Raw genomic sequence first — 19,738 nt, 5'->3', positions numbered from 1 at the left:
TAAGCAACAGGTAGCCGTGGTGAAAGAATACAATGTTCGAAGACACTATGAAGCAAACCACAGTGAGAAATATGAGCGCACAGAAAAGTTACACGAAAATAAATTTTCTGAATAGCAGTTGTTGAAAAAGTAGCAATCAATGTTTACTATTGCTCACCACATAGGTGATGCTGCTGCTAAGATGAGCTATGTAATTGCCCATCAAATGGATGTGTCATTGAAATCATTTTGTGAGGGGAAATTTCTGAACAACTGCATGCTAACAAGCTGCAGAAATAATGTGTCCAGATAAGTGACAAGGTTTTTCAAATATCAGCCTCTCAAGAGAATCAATGATTTAGCTAAGAATTTGAACATTCGACTCCAGGACAAAACAGTCCTTTGCTGCTTTTTCCAATTGCAATTGACGTAACTAACATGGTTCAGCCAGCATTATTCATTCATGGAGGTGATGACAACATGTACTTGCAAAATTGGTGCTGATGAGAGACACAACAAGGGCAAATGACCTTTTCAACAACTTGTGGGAGCTCTGGATGTGGACTGGACAAGAGCTGTGAGTCTGGCCATAGACAGAGCACTGTTAATGGTGGGCAAGAAAACAGGAGTTGAGATAAAATTGAAGGTCAAATTGCAAACTATCAACCCAAACCAGTGGTTTTGTAGTTTTCACTAAACTTTACACCAAGAAGCTATGTACTAAAACTTTGAAAATGAATCATGTTTTGAACATGGTTATTAAAACCGTAAATACAGGTCTCAATCACCGTCAATATAATCAGCTGTGGAAGAATGTAAAATTCACCATGGATTACCACATCACACTGAATTTCAGTGGCTATGTCAGGGACAGGCTATTTTCTGTGCTGAAATGCTTTATTGAATTGTGTCTTGAGAACCTATTATTCATGGATCAGCATGGAGACATTGTTACTGAATTATAGGAAAATGAATGGCTTCAATACTTTGCTTTCAGGTGGACGTTACAGAGCACTTGAACTCACTCAACAGAAGAATGCAAGGGCACAACCAAGTAATGACAGAATATTAAGCCAACATTTAGCCTTCGACATTAAGCTTCGGCTGTGGGAGAAGCAACTTTATCAGAGTAACTTGGCACATTTTTCCACCTTGAATTTACTATTGGAACTCAATGTGATGCTGCACAGAACATACGTGCAAAATTTGTTAGACTGAGAAAGGAATTTGAAGAACGATTCTCTGACTTCAGGAATTCTCTTAGTTTGCAATTTTCAGCACACCATTTTCTGTCAGTGTGCATGATGTACCATAGGAGCTGCAAATGGAAGTTATTGAACTGCAGTGTGACTTGTTGAAGGACAAGTTTTCCAATATTGATGTTACCACGTTTTATCAATTCCTAGCACCTAATTATCCCAAACTGAAGTCTTTTACATCAAGAATTCTTTCCATGTTTGGGACCATATATGTGAGTGAACAAATATTCTCCATCAATATCAACAAGTCTAAACCATTTGTGACACAAATCTGAACTTGATACTCAAGACAGCTTCAGCCGAAGCATTTGCTCCAAGTAATGCAATGGTTCAAGCTAAGAGATATTGGAATAAATAGCAGTAACAATAAATAAAATGTAAATGTAAGTAAGTATCAATATGGTTTATCTTTATTTCTGTTTCAATAACTTTTGCTGAATGTGGCCCACACCAAGTGCCAGGATATCGGATCAGGCCCACCATATAAAATGAGTTTGACACCCCTGCTATAAACAGAACAGAAAATATACTTTAAAAGTTTGAATAGTCCATTTCATCCTGCAGAGATTTTAAAAAAATGGCATCAATGGTAAGAAAAATAAATACAGAAAGGATATGGTTTACTTAAAATTGGCATCTTTAAAATTGGCTCTATTTTGGTCCTCTAGGAGAATCACACATTAACATAATAAACTAACAGAAGTTGAGTTATTGGTTTGCTTTATTCTTGCTATCAATTGCATTTAAGGACAGCTACACAGTGTTGTAATTTGAACGAAAGCAGTGCACGTGGACCATACCTCCTGGCTTCTGAAACAGTAAAATTCATGATCGATGCAGTATTGTGCACATTCCTTCACACAGATCGGAAGTCAGTTTAGTCTCTATATGTTCACAGTGATATCCATTCCTATGCACCACTATGAATGATATTAGCAAAAAACAGTAAAGCATTTTCAGAAGTCTATAACTGTTTTAGTACAGTACTATCATTGAGTGCATCACTGAGTACTTCAATAAAATCCTTCAGGATCCCATTTCTATCTGAACAGTCGACGTTTGCTTTGGGTACTATTACACATACTAGACATGTGTAAGAAGCGCAACACATTCAGCAGAGTTTGAAAAATAGCGTGTCGGGAAACACCATTCCTTTTTTCTGGAATTCGATGTAATTCTCTCCTTTCCTCCCACACCCCCCCCGCCAACAAAAATGTGCTAAAGCTGCATAACTATCAAGCTATTGATTCATACAAATAATCAGCCTCATCTTGTATTTAAAGGTTACCATAACAATTGCTAGCCACAGTTTACATCCGTAATGGTCGTTCAATAGACTTCAGGGATACTATAAAGAGTAGGACGAACAGGATTCTGTTGACAATGCCAGGTGCACTTTAGTGAATGTTTTGATTTTAAAATGGGGGGGGGGGGGGGGGGAGAGAGAGCAGGAAAAGATGACACTGTTATTAACTTCCCAGTTTGATGAAGACTGATTGTTGGCTTGGCTTCTGTGGTGCATCACTTATTGGGAAGACACTGGAAATGGCTATATCCACTATTCCTTGACAAAGTTCAGCATAGAGTTTCCTGAAAACAAGGATAAAAATATGAGAGACACAGCCAAGAGAACAATAAAATCCCAATCGGGTGGGGGGTGGATCATTTAGAGTTCTCACTACCCAGTGACGCCTGGAAGCTGCATGTGTAGGCATCACATGAGGTCTTTTTGACCACTGTCAATTATATGGTTGTACAGACTATAGATGCACCCTCTGGGTTTACACATGGAGAATGGCTTCTTGGGTAAGTTAGCAGAGATTTGATGGTTCTCATGTATTTCAGTATGTCAGTGATTTCAGGAAAGTAAAGGAAAACACAAGGACAGAAAAGTTGTATTTACAAACATTTTCCTCTTGTGACATATCCTTCATGGAAAACTTTCTTTAAAAATACAGACCAGCTCATCTTACCTATTATTTCGATCACTATCCTCCTTATATTCTTGTGTTGCAACATTATTATTAAATTTTCATTTCCTGATCCAAAATATTAATTCAAGTCTGAGAACTAAAAGGCCTGATATTAGAATCAAAGATTTTAAAGGTTCAAAATCTCAAAATCCTAAATTTTTTATCTTTGGCATAGTAGGGTCAGTAATATGTACTTGAGTAATATGTTACTCTGCATAAATACAGAAGACAATACAGAGTGTAGTAGAGCACTATCGTGGACACTACCCATTCAGTTTCCTTATGAGGGAAACATAGTGCCTCTCTCCTTCCAAAAAATCCAAAGAATTTGAAAATATCCATCTCACCTTACATCCTTCAATTGGTTGGTTTTCTTTGCCTGACATATTCACAGTCCCACCTGGGGACCGTGACATTCCCAAAGTATAGGACACAGGAACCGGCAGAATCAGAAAAGACCACTATAGTCCATCTGGCCAGTCCCATTTTCATGTACCATCTGTCTCCCTCTGTCACATATCCTCCAAACTCCATCATCAAAGCATATCCAATTTTACCTTTAAATTCACTGCCACATTGTCTGCCTCCACTGCATCCCTTGACAAACTATTCCACGTTGATTAACCTCAGCGTAAACTGGTGACATGCATAAGTGGAACTCTCAGTCTGGCTTGGATACTCTTAAGCATGGTGATGGGTTTTCGGAGGTTAAACTCCCAGATGACCAAACAAAAAGCGATACAGGAATGTAAGGATTGTAAAAGCCCATTGTGGTCCATCTAGTTGATATCAAAGTAAAAATAGATGAACATTCCTGTGTCTCATACCCCTCAATAGATTTCTCCATCAAATAGACATCTAAATCCATTTAAATTTACTGCTTCTTCTGAGGTTAAAGCCATGACCTTTTGTTGCGTATTCAACTTGTATTTACCCTATTAACTATCAATCCCAAATATTTACCCATTCCTTACTAACCTCCAGAATATTTTTGAATTAATTCAATATCTCTTATTAGTTGTCACCTCCTCAATGTTTAATGCCATCTGCAAATTTCGCATTGTTCAATGTATGTTTAACCACTTAGTGTGGTGAACAGTAAAAGACCCCAAAAGATTAAGCTTATTTGATTTGTCATCTTCCTCTTTCTAAAATTTTTTCAAAGTGACCAACTATTTTATCCACGAGCTATAATTTTCTTGATGACACAAGTCATCCATCATATGGAAATTTACCAAATGCCTTCAACAATTCAAACACCTTAGAGCTGCAGGATTAGCAACAAATACCGGCAGGAAAGTCTATTGGACCAAGAGGCAGCTATTAAAAATTGAATAATTTAAGGCAGCTTGGATTTTTTGAAGATTATTTAATAAGGTAGCCAGTACCTAAATTAATTATCCTAGACTTTCTGCAAAGCAAATGCACAATCAGTTACCCAATCGCCAAAGATCTTTCAGAAAGCAATACAGTAAAGCTCTAAATAAAATGACACTTACACAACACGCTATGTTTTCCTGGGATATTTGCTAAACTGCCACATAAATTACTGACAAAGCACAACAGCAAACCAAGTGAAAAAACATGCTGGCAAATCAATTTCTTACTGGGCACAGGCTGGAGCTCCATTTACTTCAATCAGCCAGACCTTGAGATCTTCATCAACCATAAAATCAAAGCCAAAGAGCTGAAAGCTGTTGTATGGGAGAAGCTTAGTGCCAATTGCAGGCTCTATACACATGAGGCAGCTTCTAAAGACGGAAAAAGTGTAATTGTAACAATCATCAATAATAGCAAAGATTCACCACAAAAGATAATAGAAATGAGAAAAAAGTCACATTTAAACACTTCTAACTAACATCTCAGTGCAAAGCTGGAAGTCCCATCTTCCCAAGGTGCCATAAAAATGGAAGTTCTTATTGGTGTGACCTGCTAAAAAATGGTCACAAATATTTTGCGACTCATGATTACCTGACATGCAAATCCACCAACTGCAGTTGTGATACATTTGAAAAGCTCATCTAGTGTCCTGGATAAGGAACCTCACCACAACACAGTGGGTACAAAAGTTACTGCCTGACTTAACCACAACAAATACACTTCTCATAAATCATAGCATTCAGATAGCAACCTACAAATGCTTACCTATGTACAAAACAATGCTTGGAGGCAAAAGACCTTGTAGCCTTTTAAAATAAATATAACAATAAAGGAATTCACTACATTACAGAGTAAGGCAAAATGGAAATGTCCATTTCTTTAGCTCCCACCTATTCAGTTTAAATGCTATAAAGGTCATATTATATCTAGATGCCTACAGGGAGTCACTGTTGTGGAAAATGTGGGAAGGATCACACACCCATTTGCTACTGGACTGTTAAATTGCCTTTAACAGTCTTGTGAAAAAATGTTAAACTAAGATAATAATCCTTACAGTTGAAATAGCACCTTCTGATACCAAGACGTATCAAAGCGCTTCACAGGATATATTATAAAGTGGATTGTCTGTATTTTGTGGGCAAAACACAGTAGCCAATTTGTGCACCGCATTGTCCCACAAGTACCCATAGAGTGAGTGAATAATTTTATTTAGGGGATTTATTGGCCAGGACACCAGGTGAAACTCACTTCTGTTTTGGAATGGTGCCATTTGATCTTTAATGTCCACCTGAACAGGCAGAAGGCACCTCGGTTTCACATCCGAAGGACAGCATCTCCGAATGCAACGCAACACTCCATTGCAACACACCCCCAGCACTGCATTGGAGTGTCATCTTAGACTATATGATTGCAAGTCCCAATGTCGAGCTTGAATTCATAACCTTTTGACTCAGAAGCAAGAGTGCTACCATTGAGACAGGCCTACACACACCTTTAAAATGCCTTTAAGTGTAAGAAATTGAATTAGATATTTCATGTGTGAAATCACATGAGCAGAACATTTCAACTTCAAAACAAGTTGAGGTTCCTAAAAATTCCAGACACAGGCAGTTAAAATTTCAATTTGAATAATTGTCAGTATCAATAATCCTTTAGCCAAAGAATAGCATGAACACAAACTGACTGGCGATCTGGTTGAAAGCAGATTGATTATGTAGAATACAGAAAGGTTAAAATTTACCTTATGATTTGCTTGATTTGTGGTAAAATACTGCTGTCCAAATTAACATTATGAGTGTTCATTAAATACTGATTGAATTCTTCGAAGAACATTTCATTCCCATCTTCATATTTCCCATAATTTTTGGATAATTCTTTCTGAATGCAATGATTCGTTAGATGGCTGGTTTTATCCTGAAAGTCAGTGCTGTTGTATGGTTCAGAGGAAGTCCGCAAAACACCCTCCTTGTAGAGGTAAATGTTATAGTGATGATCCAGCAGGACCCAGCTTCTGGAGATAACAAAATAATGCACCATAAAGAGTTTGCACATTTAAACAGAACTGGACAATGCAAGAGTAAATACTTACGGTTACCATCACTTCGCCATGGTCACCTCAGTCTCCCTTTGTATCCTATAGATGCTGAATCACAGTGGAGAAATTCTACATTTCTATGCCTGGTATCCATTTGATACTTTACCCAAGTGGGTATTCTTCCTGCCCAGACAGTGAGTGTTGGCAGCCTTCTTGAGTATGGTGTGTGGAGGTGTTCCTCCAAGCCAAGCCCCATCCTGTCTTCAACTGACATCCATGTACATGCACTCACAACTAGGGAGCAATGGCAATCAGGATGCACATTTGACCTTTCCCTGCAGGGCACTGAGACAAATCATATTGGAGCAAGGATCCTCATACCATCACTTGTACTGCAGCTTGGTCAAGAAGCTCTCAACAATCTAAACATTGTTTGGCACCGGTTCAATTAGCAAAACACATGTGAAAGATGTTACATTCTTCTCTATGGTTCAGAGGATGGGCATGGCTGGCCTATGTTCATCACCTCTCCTTGAGAGCAAGTCTGAGATCAAACCTACTGATTTGATGCCTTTGACAAAGGATGCCTGCCAGAATTAGCCTTCAAGAATGGTCACTGTTGTTCTCTCCTTCCCTCTCCAAACAAAAAAATAAGATTTGAAGATTGGAATGTTGTTATTTTCAAAATAAAATCTACAGACCTGCGTCCTTCTACTGTGTAACGGTGGACACAGGTACAGCAGAGTGCAATGCTACAGCACAAATCTTACCTCTCCAATCATTCATCACTTGTCAGCAACACACTACATCTTTATATAAACAAGCAATGGGAGTAGCTCCTGTGGAGAAAAACCCGATGAAAACCTGGGCTAAAAAATATTGATCATTATTGACCGTATTTGTGCTCACCACTATCTGGGAAGTTTCTAACATAGTGGATACCAGCAAATAGCTTGCAGGTTAACTAAAGAATTTGCTTAAAAACATCCAGTATATAGTAAGCAAGAAAAAGTGCGTGTGTGCAGGGTGGGTGGGAGGGGTGTCAGCTCCATTACTTGCATGTAAATGCCTGGTCTCCGCTTACCACTTCTCCATGAAATTGGGAGCTCACTGCATAGGGTGTGGCAGCCTCAAACCTACACTGTAGCACCTCTTATAAGAGAATACCAGAACACGACACCATATTGATAATAAGTGTTAATCTATAGTCACTGACAATATAGTGTCCTCTCAACAAAAGCTTATTCTTCCTCATAAGAAGCCAGAATCAACTATCTAACCCATCACACCAGTCCTTGCCAGGCTCCACTGGCTCCCAATCACCAAACAGATCGATGTGAAGATCTTCTCGTTCATTTTCAAATCACTTAATTCCCTCACACCTTCCTACCTATCCGACCTGCTTAACTCCAACTCCACCACCCACTGCCTCCAATTTGTCCCTTGTGCCCTCCATTCCACCATCGGTGGCTATGCCTTCAACCACTACACCCTAAAGCTCTGGAACTCTCTCCCTTAATCCCTCTGCCTTGCCCTCACCCGCCCCACCTTCAAATCCCCTGAAAGATTCTTCTTTTTGATCGTGCTTACGGTCACCTCCTCCTCCCTCTGGCTTGGGGTCAAACTCTGCCACTGTGAAGCGCTTCAGGACGCTATCCCGGATGAAAGAGTGCTATATGAATGCAAGTTGTTGTAGTACCCATTTTGACAATGTACAGGACCAGAGGGAATAAACAAAAAAGTGTGGTAAGTTTTCTTTAAAGAATTGCAGAGCATTGATACTCAGCACAGCTACAATTTTGAAATAATGGCTCCACTAAGGTCATCAGTAAATACAGGTATAATATGTGCTGTATGTAACCCATGTGTAAATCATAGGTAAATGCACATGTTCATGTAACCTTAATTGTACAATTGACCAATCCTTTTCATTGGTTTTTAATTACATAATCAAGCGCTCCTATAATACCATCTGCAAACATGGGTTTAAACATAGCATGTAATACACTTGCATTTACACAAATAAATAATAATAATAATCCTTGCATTTGATATAGCAGTTTTCACATCTTCTAGACATCTCAAAGTGCTTCACAGAATACACTGTAAAATTAATTGATTGTGTTTTTGTAGGCGAAACACGGCAGCCAATTGCGCACAGCAGTATCCCACAAAAAGTCGTGGATTGAGTGAGCAAATTATTATTTTTTTTAAGGATTATCATCGACGGAAAAGCGATCCGCCATTCAACTAACAACCGGATTCCCACTTACTACTAGGTAAACAGATGCGTGTGGAGTAAGGAAACTTGTCCAACATTTCACATATGCATAATAGACACCAATCCTATCAAAATTGGCAACAGAGCAGCAAAATAATGAGAAATTGGACACATCTTACCTTATATCAAATTTGCGATGTCCTGGTTCTAATAATAAAGGTCTCTCAAGGTATTTCTGAATCACATGAACTTGTCCTTGATTATCTATGTAGTCCAATAGTTCATTGGCATCAGAGGAGATCAAAATTCCAGCTCCTGAAATGAAGAACATGTTCAGTAAATCCAGTTATTGAACAGGCTGGAATGGAAAACATTCTGTCCAGGATTTCAAGATATTTTCTGGCATAAGTCTATGTACGAGTGCAAATAAATAGTGCACTACAACACAAGCAGAAATAATGAGATGATAAAGCAACTATCCTACAGTTGTCCATTTAAAGTAAAGGCCACTGAGAAGAGCAACAACTTGCTGCACGTATTATCAATCCCCAATATTATAATAAACCTTACATTTGATATAGCACCTTATGTCTTCGAGATGTCTTAAAGCACTTCACAGGATATACTATAAAGTGTAGTGACTGTGTGTTTTGTGGCCGAATATATCCAGAAAATTCTGTTCCACATGTTAGAAAAATTCCTCCTGAAACCAAAGTAATTTCTTCATGCCTTAGCTCCTCCCTGCCTCTCTGACCTGCTTGTTCTCCACTTCACTGCTCATCCCTTCGCTCATCAAACACAGACCTACTGGGTGTCCCCTATTCCCCAGCTATATCATCCCCCTTCCCATCACTTGGCATCCAACCCCACCATTGTGAGGCGCTCCGGGCTGCTATCCTGCCTGAAGAGCATTATAATCCTTGCACTTTGATGTAGCATCTTATCACATTTTTGAGATGTCCCAAAGCACTTTACAGAATATACTGTAAAGGGAATTGACTGTATATTTTGTGGGCACCCAATTGCGCACAGCAGTGTCCCACAAACAGTTGTGGATTGAGCGACCAATTTATTATTATTATTTTTTTGCAGGAATTATTAACCCCGGAAAAGCGATAATGAGGCAGTCTTGTACTCTGTTACTGTTCCTATTGGAAAGTATTTGTTGATGGATGTGAGATAGCGAGAGGAGTGTATGTGATTCTAGACCATAGTTACTGATTTACATCAAAGATATCAGTAATAGAATCTACCAAGGTAAGCATCGACATCATCGCCTCTGGTAAATTTAGTACATCAGCACCTTAACAGTGTCTGGTCATGATAAAAATAAAAGCTGAACAGGATAAAACAACTATTGACTCTCGTGTCCCATCACATATTTTATTCACAAGCTCTTGAGAATGCACCTAATCTCCCTGAAATCACTGCCAGAAATCAAAACCTCTACAATACTACAGCACCAGTAAAGTAACAACTTGTATCTTGGTCCAGGTCACTGTTAAATTCATTCTTCGTTCACTTAAGTCTTGCTTGCATATAACAACATATCTGCATCTAACAAAGAGTCCGATCCCATTAAAATTCAGTATTTGCAGAAACCTCATTATAACAGGCTATAGAAATGGGGCTGAGTCACTTCATGCGAGCAGTAGGCAAGAAGCCAGCAAATGCTCTTGCAAGCTTTTCTGGGTTCACCTACAAAACACACAGTCACTGCACTTTGTAGTATATCCTGTGACATGCTTTGAGACATCCTCCTGATCTGAAAGGCACTATACAGTACCAGAAAAAAATGTAAGCATTATTTAATAATAATAATCCTTGCATTTGATATAGCGCTTTTCACGTCTTCTAGACGTCCCAAAGCGCTTCACGGAATATACTGTAAAGTGAATTGACTGTATATTTGTGGGCAAACGCGGCAGCCAATTGCGCACAGCAATGTCCCAGAAACAGCCATGGATTGAAAATACCAATTTATTATTGTTTTGTTTTTTTGGAGGGATTATTATTAGGCGTGTGGAATAAGGAAACTTGCCCAAGGCTTCGCCCTGCCTGGAATTGAACTCAGGTCTCTCACTTGCAAAGCAAGTGCTCTCACCACTGAGCTACAGGACTCCACGTAGTATTTACTACCAGACACCGAGATGCCTTATGCATCTGGGTGCTACAGACAGGAAGCAATCAGTAAACACTGAAAGCAGGAAATGTACTGCACTTCCAATATACCACAGGTCCATGGCACATCCATGCTATACAATGAACCATGCACTATATTGGGACACAATAACATGAGTACAACTGTACATAAGAATGGAGAAAAGTGCTAACGGTAATACAGTAAAATCCCAACCTGCCTTATAATAACAACAAAATTACATTTGTATAGCGCCTTTCATGTCGGGAGGATGTCCCAAGTCGCTGGACAGACAGAGTTACAGACCCAAGCTGGGGGTTGGGGTGGGGGAGGGCAGGGGGGAAAGCAGGGAGATTGAAAGCACGGTCGAAGAGAAGGGTCTTGAAAGTGGTGAGGGAGGAGGCGAGATGGAGGGACTGCGGGATGGAGTTCCAGAGGGTAGGTGCAGAGTGGCGGAAGGAGCCCGCTGAGCGAACAGGGTGGTAGGGGATTAGGAGGTCAGAGAGGTGGGGGGAACAAGACCGTGGAGGACTTTGAAGGTGAGGACCAGGATCTTGAACTGTAACCTCTGTGTGATGGGAAGCCGGTGGAGTCGGCCGAGGATAGGGTCACGGAGCCTGGTGCAGGACAGGATACGGGCTGCAGAGTTCTGGATGATCTGCAGCCTGTGGAGGGAGGAGTTGGGGAGGCCGACAAGCAATAAGTCAACAGTCAGCACCTCCACATTGGTCACATGACAGTTGACATTACTGCATATAAGGGCAGAGAGATGGGCAGCTCATTCTCGCATCAAAACGCATCATTGCACAATGATGCAGTTTGAGGCACGACAACACACTTTGAAGCAACTTGACAATTTAAAGAATGGCAACTCATTTTGGAACGTGCCATCCAGCTTCATGCAAATATTTTGGACTTGTCAGAACAAGTTTAACGTTTATGGCATCGGTCTTAAGGAGTTTACCAGGAGAAATGCTGTCATTACGTTTGGATAGCCAGGCAGTGCATACCTTTGGCACCTGCTGAAGATTTGGCTATCCACACATTTTCATCTACATTCCCAAGTCTCTTGTTGTAAGATGCCAGGAATGCTTCCCGATCGTCTGTCCTCGGAATAATCCTTTGAGCTCTGAAGCCATTCTTTGCCAACTCCACAGTGGTATTAGCACCCATGGGATAAATCACATACGATTCAGGAAACCATGTGCATGATTCCATAAGTTCTGGGATTGACTTGATCAGTCTGAAACAGAAAAGTATATTAATGGTATCCTAATGCAGCAGACTGATATTTAAGTAAAGGAAAGCTTTGAACAAATAGGCATTAGTGCAGACTTTAGCAAAATACTGCTCCATAAAATAAATGCAATTTTAATAAAGCTATATGGATTAGATTGCTGACCACATTGTATTTTGAAATAACTTCATAAAGCAAGTGGTTTGCAAGCAGTCACTGAGGCTTATTGTCCGCAAATTGGCTGCCATGTTCACCTACAAAGTTCACAGTCACTACATTTTAGAGAATATCCTATAAAATGCTTTATGACATTCTCCTATCACAAATGAAAAGATTTTTTAAACTTGCAATCAACTTTCCTGAGAGCAATATATGCACCATAGAGTCAAATGCCAACATCTGCTACAATCGTTCCTGTCTGTTTAACTTACAGCATCAGATAGGACACAGTGATAATGGTTTTGCAGTGATATGAGAACTAATCAATAATGTCTATGTAACTCTTCAGCACTCTTTTTCCCTCCAGTGTTTTCATGGAAAGAAACAACAGCAGCCAAAAATAAAGCTTTGAAAACAGCTTGGCTCTGTGGTGTACAACAGTTTAGGATCTCAAGGGGATATGTTCCATTCCAAGTACTGTACGTACTTAACTAACGAAGCCTTGCGGCAAAGCTTGTCAGCACCCCTATAGTAATTCACAAGTTGTGAGAGTCCTGGTTCATGACCTGCAAATAAGAACAGAAATAGGTTAGGGGGGGGTTCAAGCGAATCATTTAAACCTTCTAACATACAGTTGGGGAAGATTCTACGTTATAACTTAAAAGGAAGAAATACAGATCAGCATTTTCTGTTTGCCTTGGAAAAATCCAAGGACAGCAACATGCCTATTCACCTTGTTGTCTACATACATGAACTCATATAGTGTAGGCTAACACTCCAATGCAGTGCTGTATTGTCGGAGGTGGCATTCTTCAGATGAGACTTTAAACTGAGGTTCTGTCTGCCTGTTCATGTTTATATTAAAGATCTCACAATCCAATTCCAAAAAGAAAAGGAAGTTTCTCTTGCTATCCTGGCCAATGATCCCCCAGATAAAATTGGTTAGTCGTTTCATATGGAAGACATTGCAGTGCACAAATTGGCTGCCACATTCACCTGCAATTACACAGCGACTACCGTAAATCCCGTGGAGCGCTTTGACTCGTTCTACCAATGTGAAAGGCACCATATCAAATCATTTTGCTTTTCTTTAAGACACTTTAATATACAGTGGGACCAACGTCAATTCATAGAATCATAGAATGATACAGCACAAAAGGAGGCCCTTCGGCCCATTGTGTCTGTACCGGCTCTTTGAAAAGAGTTATCCAAATCAATCCCACTCCCCCACGTTCTCCCCTGAGCCCTGCAAACTTGTCCTCCCCAAATAATTACCGAATGTCCTCCCAAATAATTAAACATTATTTACTTCAGAAGCTGGTAATAATTTGTGCTCAGTTCCAAATATAGTACTACACAATGTATAGCTGAGAATGCCCTGGAATCACTTGGCTGCCAAACCCTAAGGCAGAAGCCAGTGAAGTGTACATGGTTTCGAGACAGAATGACAGGTAGGTCAGATTAGAAACTGTGCAAACACAAAGTCATCATTATTGGCATTCACTGCACTGGTTGACAGCAATGATAAGATACACTGCAGCACTGCAGCAGACCTTTCTGTCCCAGATTTTAGGGAGGGGAAGAGGGAGGATCAAATTGATGATGGATTAAATTATTTCCTTTCAAATATCATTTTTTTAAATAGTATTTTATCTCACAACTCAGTTTAATGTAAAAGTGAGCAGACAGGTTCCCGTCTTCCAGTTTTGCTCAAGCTGAAGCACACTGCTGGAAACTGTGAGACAGTCATAAGCTAATTTTCTCTTCCATTTCTTGCCTTGCCTCACTGTATAACGGGAGGCTGCTAGCTTTCACAAACTCTTTGTTCCTTTTCCCCTCCCGTGACCAGCAAGATCAGTAACTCACTGTGTCGTTTAAACCTGGGGCGGGGGACACGTCCTTACACAAGTGCCACGAGAGTGCACTAAGACATCAACAATTTGCCCCACCCATCAGGGCAAAAGGAATTTTCCAGTATTGTTCCCCAACAGTTAGAAAGCCAGGAACTGCAGACAAGCACTAATGTCGATATGATTTTGTAACACACTGCTAAATTAAAGAGATATAGATGTTAGGAAAAGCACTGGGCAGCTGTGAGACAGCATTCTGGTGCACTAAGGTGTGCGTAAACTGGCACTCTTGCATCCCCATCTATCAGCTTACACACAAAGGATATTATGATTAGTGGAGTTCTCTTTGGGGTGGAAGGAAACCTATGTGAACCCATTCTTAATGTTTTGATACCTACATTTACGTTTATTACTTAGTAGTCATAGACAGTGTAATTGTATAGCTTCTTCCTGGATTGTCTGCAGCAATTATACAGTATAACTACATTTTCATTTTATTTTCAATATTAGTGTCTGGTAAATTGGATACCTGAAGCACAACTTTCAAGGACCACACCTTGTTACATAAAATTACACAGAATGATACGGCACGGAAGCAGGCCATTCGGCACAAACTACTTTTAAATAATGTATGTAGTTGATGACTAAACTCATTTTCGAGTAGTTTTACAACTAATGCTATCAGTGCTTTTCTTCTCCAAGAATGGGACCAAGGTCGGTACAAATTCTGCAGATGAGCATTTAGTGGCACAAAAGTTCAGGAGAGATCACTGCATTGGCTCCTGCGATAATGCACCAGAGATAGTATATTTAAAATAATAAGTACCTTATGTCATGTTATTTCGATTTATTTTAAGTTATTTAAAACAAAATTCTGGAACCAAATCATTCAACAGTTGAGAAGACTCGGTCATTGCGGGTGCAAGGAAGTTCTGATGACAATGCACTCCACGAACATTACAGATACCGAACCTTACATTTCATGCACAAAATATACAGTCATTTCACCGTACGGTGTATTCTGTGAAGCGCTTTGAGACGTCTCGAAGACGTGATCAAGGCACTATATCAAAGGCGAGGATTCTTCTTATTACTATAGAGACAGACGGGTTAAGGGGACCACACCGCCAGGTGCGCCTGAAAAGAGCAACACCGCCCGGATCTGCAGAGCAAATCCGCACCGACTTAGAAATGAAGTAACAGATCACAACCCTCCCCCCCCCCCCCACCACCCCCCCCCACACCCCCACCACCCCCCCCACACCCCCACACCCCCACCACCCCCCCCACACACCCACACCCCCCCCCACACACCCACACCACCCCCCCCACACCCACACACCCACACCCCCACCACCCCCCCCACACCCCCACCCCCCCCACCCCCACCACACCCCACACCCCCCCCCCCCACACCCCCACCCAAGAAAACAGATGCACACAAACACCATCAGCTCCAACTGCACTGCAGAGCGCGTTCATGCAGAGACAGACGATGGCCCTCCCTTACCCAGTGTCCCGAACGGCAGCTTGTTCCTCTCGCCCAGCATCAGGTTAAACCTGGGGTTGTCCTTCTTCAGCCTCCGCCACTGCCCCGAGGACAGCAGCACTTTGCCCACTTCAGCGTAGACCGAACTGTTCCGATCGCGGACCACGAAGTTGTACATAGTAGAGGGACGGCGGGAAGGGCAGGGCAGGGCAGGGAGGGCAGGGCGGCAGGGAGGGCAGGGCAGGGCGGCAGGGAGGGCAGGGCAGGGCGGCAGGGCAGGGCAGGGCGGCAGGGCAGGGCAGGGCGGCAGGGCAGGGCAGGGCAGGACAGGGCAGGGAGGGCAGGGCAGGGCGGCAGGGAGGGAAGGGCAGGACAGGGCAGGGAGGGCAGGGCAGGGCAGGGCAGGGCGGCAGGGCAGGCAGGGAGGGCAGGGCAGGGAGGGCAGACAGGGCGGCAGGGAGGGCAGGGCAGGGAGGGCAGGGCGGCAGGGCAGGGGCTCTGAGGGGCACCTGCAGCAGTGAGGAGCGGCACCAGCACCGGGTCAGTGAGCGGCACCAGCACCGGGGCAGTGAGCGGCACCAGCACCGGGGCAGTGAGCGGCACCAGCACCGGGGCAGTGAGCGGCACCAGCACCGGGGCAGTGAGCGGCACCAGCACCGGGGCAGTGAGCGGCACCAGCACCGGGGCAGTGAGCGGCACCAGCACCGGGGCAGTGAGCGGCACCAGCACCGGGAGTGTTTGCTGGTGTGTGGGGGCGGTTGTGTCCTCTCTCGCGCTCTCTTTGTTTGGGCGGTTGGTGGCCGCGGAGACGGGGCCCTGAGGTGCTGTGGCCACCAGCCGAGGAGGGGGGCGGGGCGGGGCGGGGGGCGGGGGTGTTACCGGCTGCCGGCTATGGCTGTGGCTATGGCTGTGGCTGCAGTTGCTGCCATTCTCCGCTCCGCTCTCACACTCCGCTCTTCAGCTTCATTCTGTTCGTCTCAGCTGTCACCCGGCATCGACCGACGGACGGACGGCAACTGCGCATGTGCGGTGCCGTACGCGCCCCCACCTTTCCCCGGGGCGTGCCGTACGGCACACGCGCAGTTGCCCTCCTCCAGCGATGCAACGTTGTGGGGGGGGGCGGGGACCGGACCTACAGCTCCCAGAAACCAATCCGCTCACTCGCTCCGCTGCTGGGTCGTCGGTCACGTGCCCACCAGCAGCGCTTCCGCCATGATGTCATCGGCCACGACGTCATGGCCCGGCTCGAATCTGTGCGCGTGCGCGCTCCTACCTCCAAGCGCCCCGACTGTCCCAGAGAGTGAGAGTGGGAATGTGCAGCACAGGGCGATGGAAAAGTGCAAATGAAAAAATAAGTGCTGACTTGCCGCAGAATATTTTGAATGATAATAATCCTTGTATTTGATATCGTGCCTTACGGCATCGTTGAGACGTCTCAAAGCGCTTTGCAGAATACACTGTAAAATGCAGTGACTATTTTGTGGGCGAAAGGCGGCAACCAATTGCGCACCGCAGTGCTTCAACTTTATCTCAATTGATGAAATGTTATTTTTGGTCGACTCTGAAATGGCAGCGTATGGATAAGTAAAATGAACGCGCTCATCTGCGGTTTTTGCATGAAGATATTTTGTGCTGTTGTTTTGCAATGGATCGACTCCACGCGTTCAGTTGGGAATAGAACTGTGCATACAACAGTTCAAAAAGTTGATTGCTCAACAAATTATAGGTTGTAGGTCTCTTAAGGTAATTCGTTAAACAAGTTTGTTTATACTCAGGATGAAGGAACTTTACGCCTTGGCAATTTTTTCTTCCTCTCCTGAAACTTTTGATACCTTTTTTCCTTCTACGGCAGTGCAGTTCCTTGGTTGCTGATCAACCTCCAGCATTGACAGTAAATGTTTGTAGGCTATTCGTTAGCAAAGGATATCACATTGAAGACCTAAAAAAAATTTAAGCCTAATGATCAAATACTTTTGTAGCAAAGGTCATTGACATGCAATCAGGATTGAGACTGGCTGATTTTACCTTGGTGTGAAGGCAATTTAATAAACCTCTAATGCTGAGCTAGCAGTTACCGAAACACAGACTAAAGGTATCAAGGACTATTCCGGTCAATAGGACTCTGCAACTCACAGCAGTGTCATCAAAGGAGCCAGACACAAAGAGTCCACTTTAAAATGTCTAGAATATGAAAGCATTTATTTGGGTTCCAAAGTTATATAGATGACTATAGAACGTGAGTTTAATATTACGAGTGACAGTGAAATATTAACAACTGGGTGTCATATAGTGTGTTAGATTGGTCTGGTTATGTATTGATGTGCCAATGTTAGATATAATAGTGCATTATTGTTACAGAATATTGTTGAATGTACTGTATCTTCTGACATTAGACTGTACAAGAGCAGGATCATAAAAGGATATCAATGAACTCCAACTCTGAGTCTCCCTTTTACTCTGGCTCTGTCCCAATCTCATATATCTATTCATTGCTGGATCTGCCTCTAACTGGTTCTATCTCTGACCCCATCGGTATCATACACAGAGTAATTAGGATATGGAATAACCTGCCAGGAGCAGTGAGTAAGGCAGAATCCATATTGGCCTTCAAGAGAGAACTAGATAAATACCTTAAAAAGAGTCAGCTACATGGGTATGGGGAAAGGGCAGGTAAATGGGACTGAAAGGATTGTTCTTGAGAGAGTTGGTACTGACACAATGGGCCAAATGGTCTTCTACTGTGCTGTGAATTTCTATGGTTCTACCTTTTGGTTTGGCTCAGTTGGTAGTACTGTCGCCTCTGAAGTTCACGTCCCACGTCAGAACTTCAAACTCACGGTCAAGGCTGATGCTCCAAAACAAAGCTGTGGAGTGCTGCGTTGTTGATGTGCCGCCCTTTGGATGTTAAACTGAGATTCCATGTGCCTGTTCAAGTGAATCTTAAAGATCACATAGCACTATTTGATAACAGAAGAGAGTTTTGCCCAATATTCTGCCCAACAATCCTTCAGATAGAATTGGTCATTCACTTCACTAAACTTAATTAAATCCTGTGAAGGTTTTTTGAAATCTACAAAGTGAAAAATCCTATATCAAATGCAAGGATTATTATTATCTCTGTCTCCATCTCTCACAGGAGAACGGGGATCAGTTCCTGTGATCCCTGCAAAGCAAAGCTTGGTAGGTTGATCCTAGCTGGATAAGCAACCTAACGACAATGCTCGCAATGACAAGCTTAGCTGGTTAAATTCCAGCAACATCCCAATGCACACTCTGGTTCCTAAGCCTTGGTTCTCATCAACTTGTGCCTAATACTCTCGGAATTAGGAAATCAGGGGTTGTCTCCAGGGTAAGAGAATGCGCATTCCATTCCAGACACAGAGAAATTTCCATGTGTAACTAGATGTGTCAGACTGGTTTGGATACTGAAACTGATGATGTTTTTCCAAGTATATCAAACACACGTGTAACCAAAACAAAATTCTCTTGTCTCTGACTCTGATTCCATCTCTATCTGACTAACTATCTGTCACTCTATCTATCTCTGACCGCCTCAGACCATCTCTAATAAAATCTGTTTTTACATCAGGTACCCATCACCATCAGGTTTCAGATTGATGATCAAAACCAGAGAGACCGCCAGGGAGGGTTGACTTGATTCCCACATTGTGTTGCAAAGCATGTCACTTTGGAGCCAACTCAGCCCCAAACAAAAGCTCCCCAACCAAACCTACCCCCAGGGAAGATAAATCACTCTCTCTGGATTGCCTATAATTTTCCGGTATTTGGCCATGATCCATAGATGTGCACCATTGCCACTCAGGGCCCAACAACTGTCTGGCAGGACGTGACTGGGCAGCTATTGGCGTTGCTAGGAGGCGAAACACCCTGCTGTGGTGTGAGGGCTGGTGTGGTGTGAGGACTGGTGTGGTGTGAGGGCTGGTGTGGTGTGAGGGCTGGTGGGGTGGGGGGTGTGAGGGCTGGTGTGTTGTGGGTGTGGGTGTGAGGGCTGGTGT

At 42.7% G+C, this 19,738-nt stretch overlaps 1 protein-coding gene across 4 annotated transcripts; it reads right to left on the bottom strand.

Moving 5' to 3' along the window:
* Window positions 1–1,626: 1,626 nt before the first annotated feature.
* ttl (tubulin tyrosine ligase) lies at window positions 1,627–15,948 on the bottom strand. 4 transcript variants are annotated; one of them, XR_006084959.1, is made up of 8 exons: window positions 15,744–15,948; window positions 12,871–12,949; window positions 11,998–12,230; window positions 9,027–9,162; window positions 6,333–6,602; window positions 4,819–4,962; window positions 2,039–2,828; window positions 1,627–1,744 (listed from the first exon to the last, which is right to left on the bottom strand). XR_006084959.1 is itself a non-coding variant. In XM_042333546.1 (7 exons), exons 1-7 carry the CDS (start codon window positions 15,898–15,900, stop codon window positions 2,708–2,710), a joined length of 1,140 nt encoding a protein of 379 aa, XP_042189480.1. In that variant the 5' UTR covers window positions 15,901–15,948; the 3' UTR covers window positions 1,942–2,707. The 4 variants fall into 4 exon arrangements, 2 of the variants coding, with proteins under 2 accessions (XP_042189480.1, XP_042189481.1); XR_006084960.1 differs by lacking the exon at window positions 1,627–1,744 and adding an exon at window positions 3,769–3,990 and having other exon boundaries at window positions 2,766–2,828; XM_042333546.1 differs by lacking the exon at window positions 1,627–1,744 and having other exon boundaries at window positions 1,942–2,828.
* Window positions 15,949–19,738: the final 3,790 nt, after the last annotated feature.

Source organism: Callorhinchus milii, unplaced genomic scaffold (assembly GCF_018977255.1).
Source record: "Callorhinchus milii isolate IMCB2004 unplaced genomic scaffold, IMCB_Cmil_1.0 Scaffold3, whole genome shotgun sequence".
NCBI classification, from domain to species: Eukaryota; Metazoa; Chordata; class Chondrichthyes; order Chimaeriformes; family Callorhinchidae; genus Callorhinchus; species Callorhinchus milii.
This window is presented reverse-complemented; position numbering and strand designations above follow the sequence as displayed.

What these genes read in the sequence shown, in the direction of transcription:
- ttl (XM_042333546.1), bottom strand. Translation starts at nt 15,900, where the DNA reads ATGTACAACTTCGTGGTCCGCGATCGGAACAGTTCGGTCTACGCTGAA. An exon ending in CGCAAGGCTTCGTTAGTTAA is followed by an intron (nt 12,231 to 12,870) that starts GTACGTACAGTA and finishes TTTCTGTTTCAG; the next exon opens with ACTGATCAAGTCAATCCCAG. An exon ending in ATCTTCAGCAGGTGCCAAAG is followed by an intron (nt 9,163 to 11,997) that starts GTATGCACTGCC and finishes TCTTCATTTCAG; the next exon opens with GAGCTGGAATTTTGATCTCC.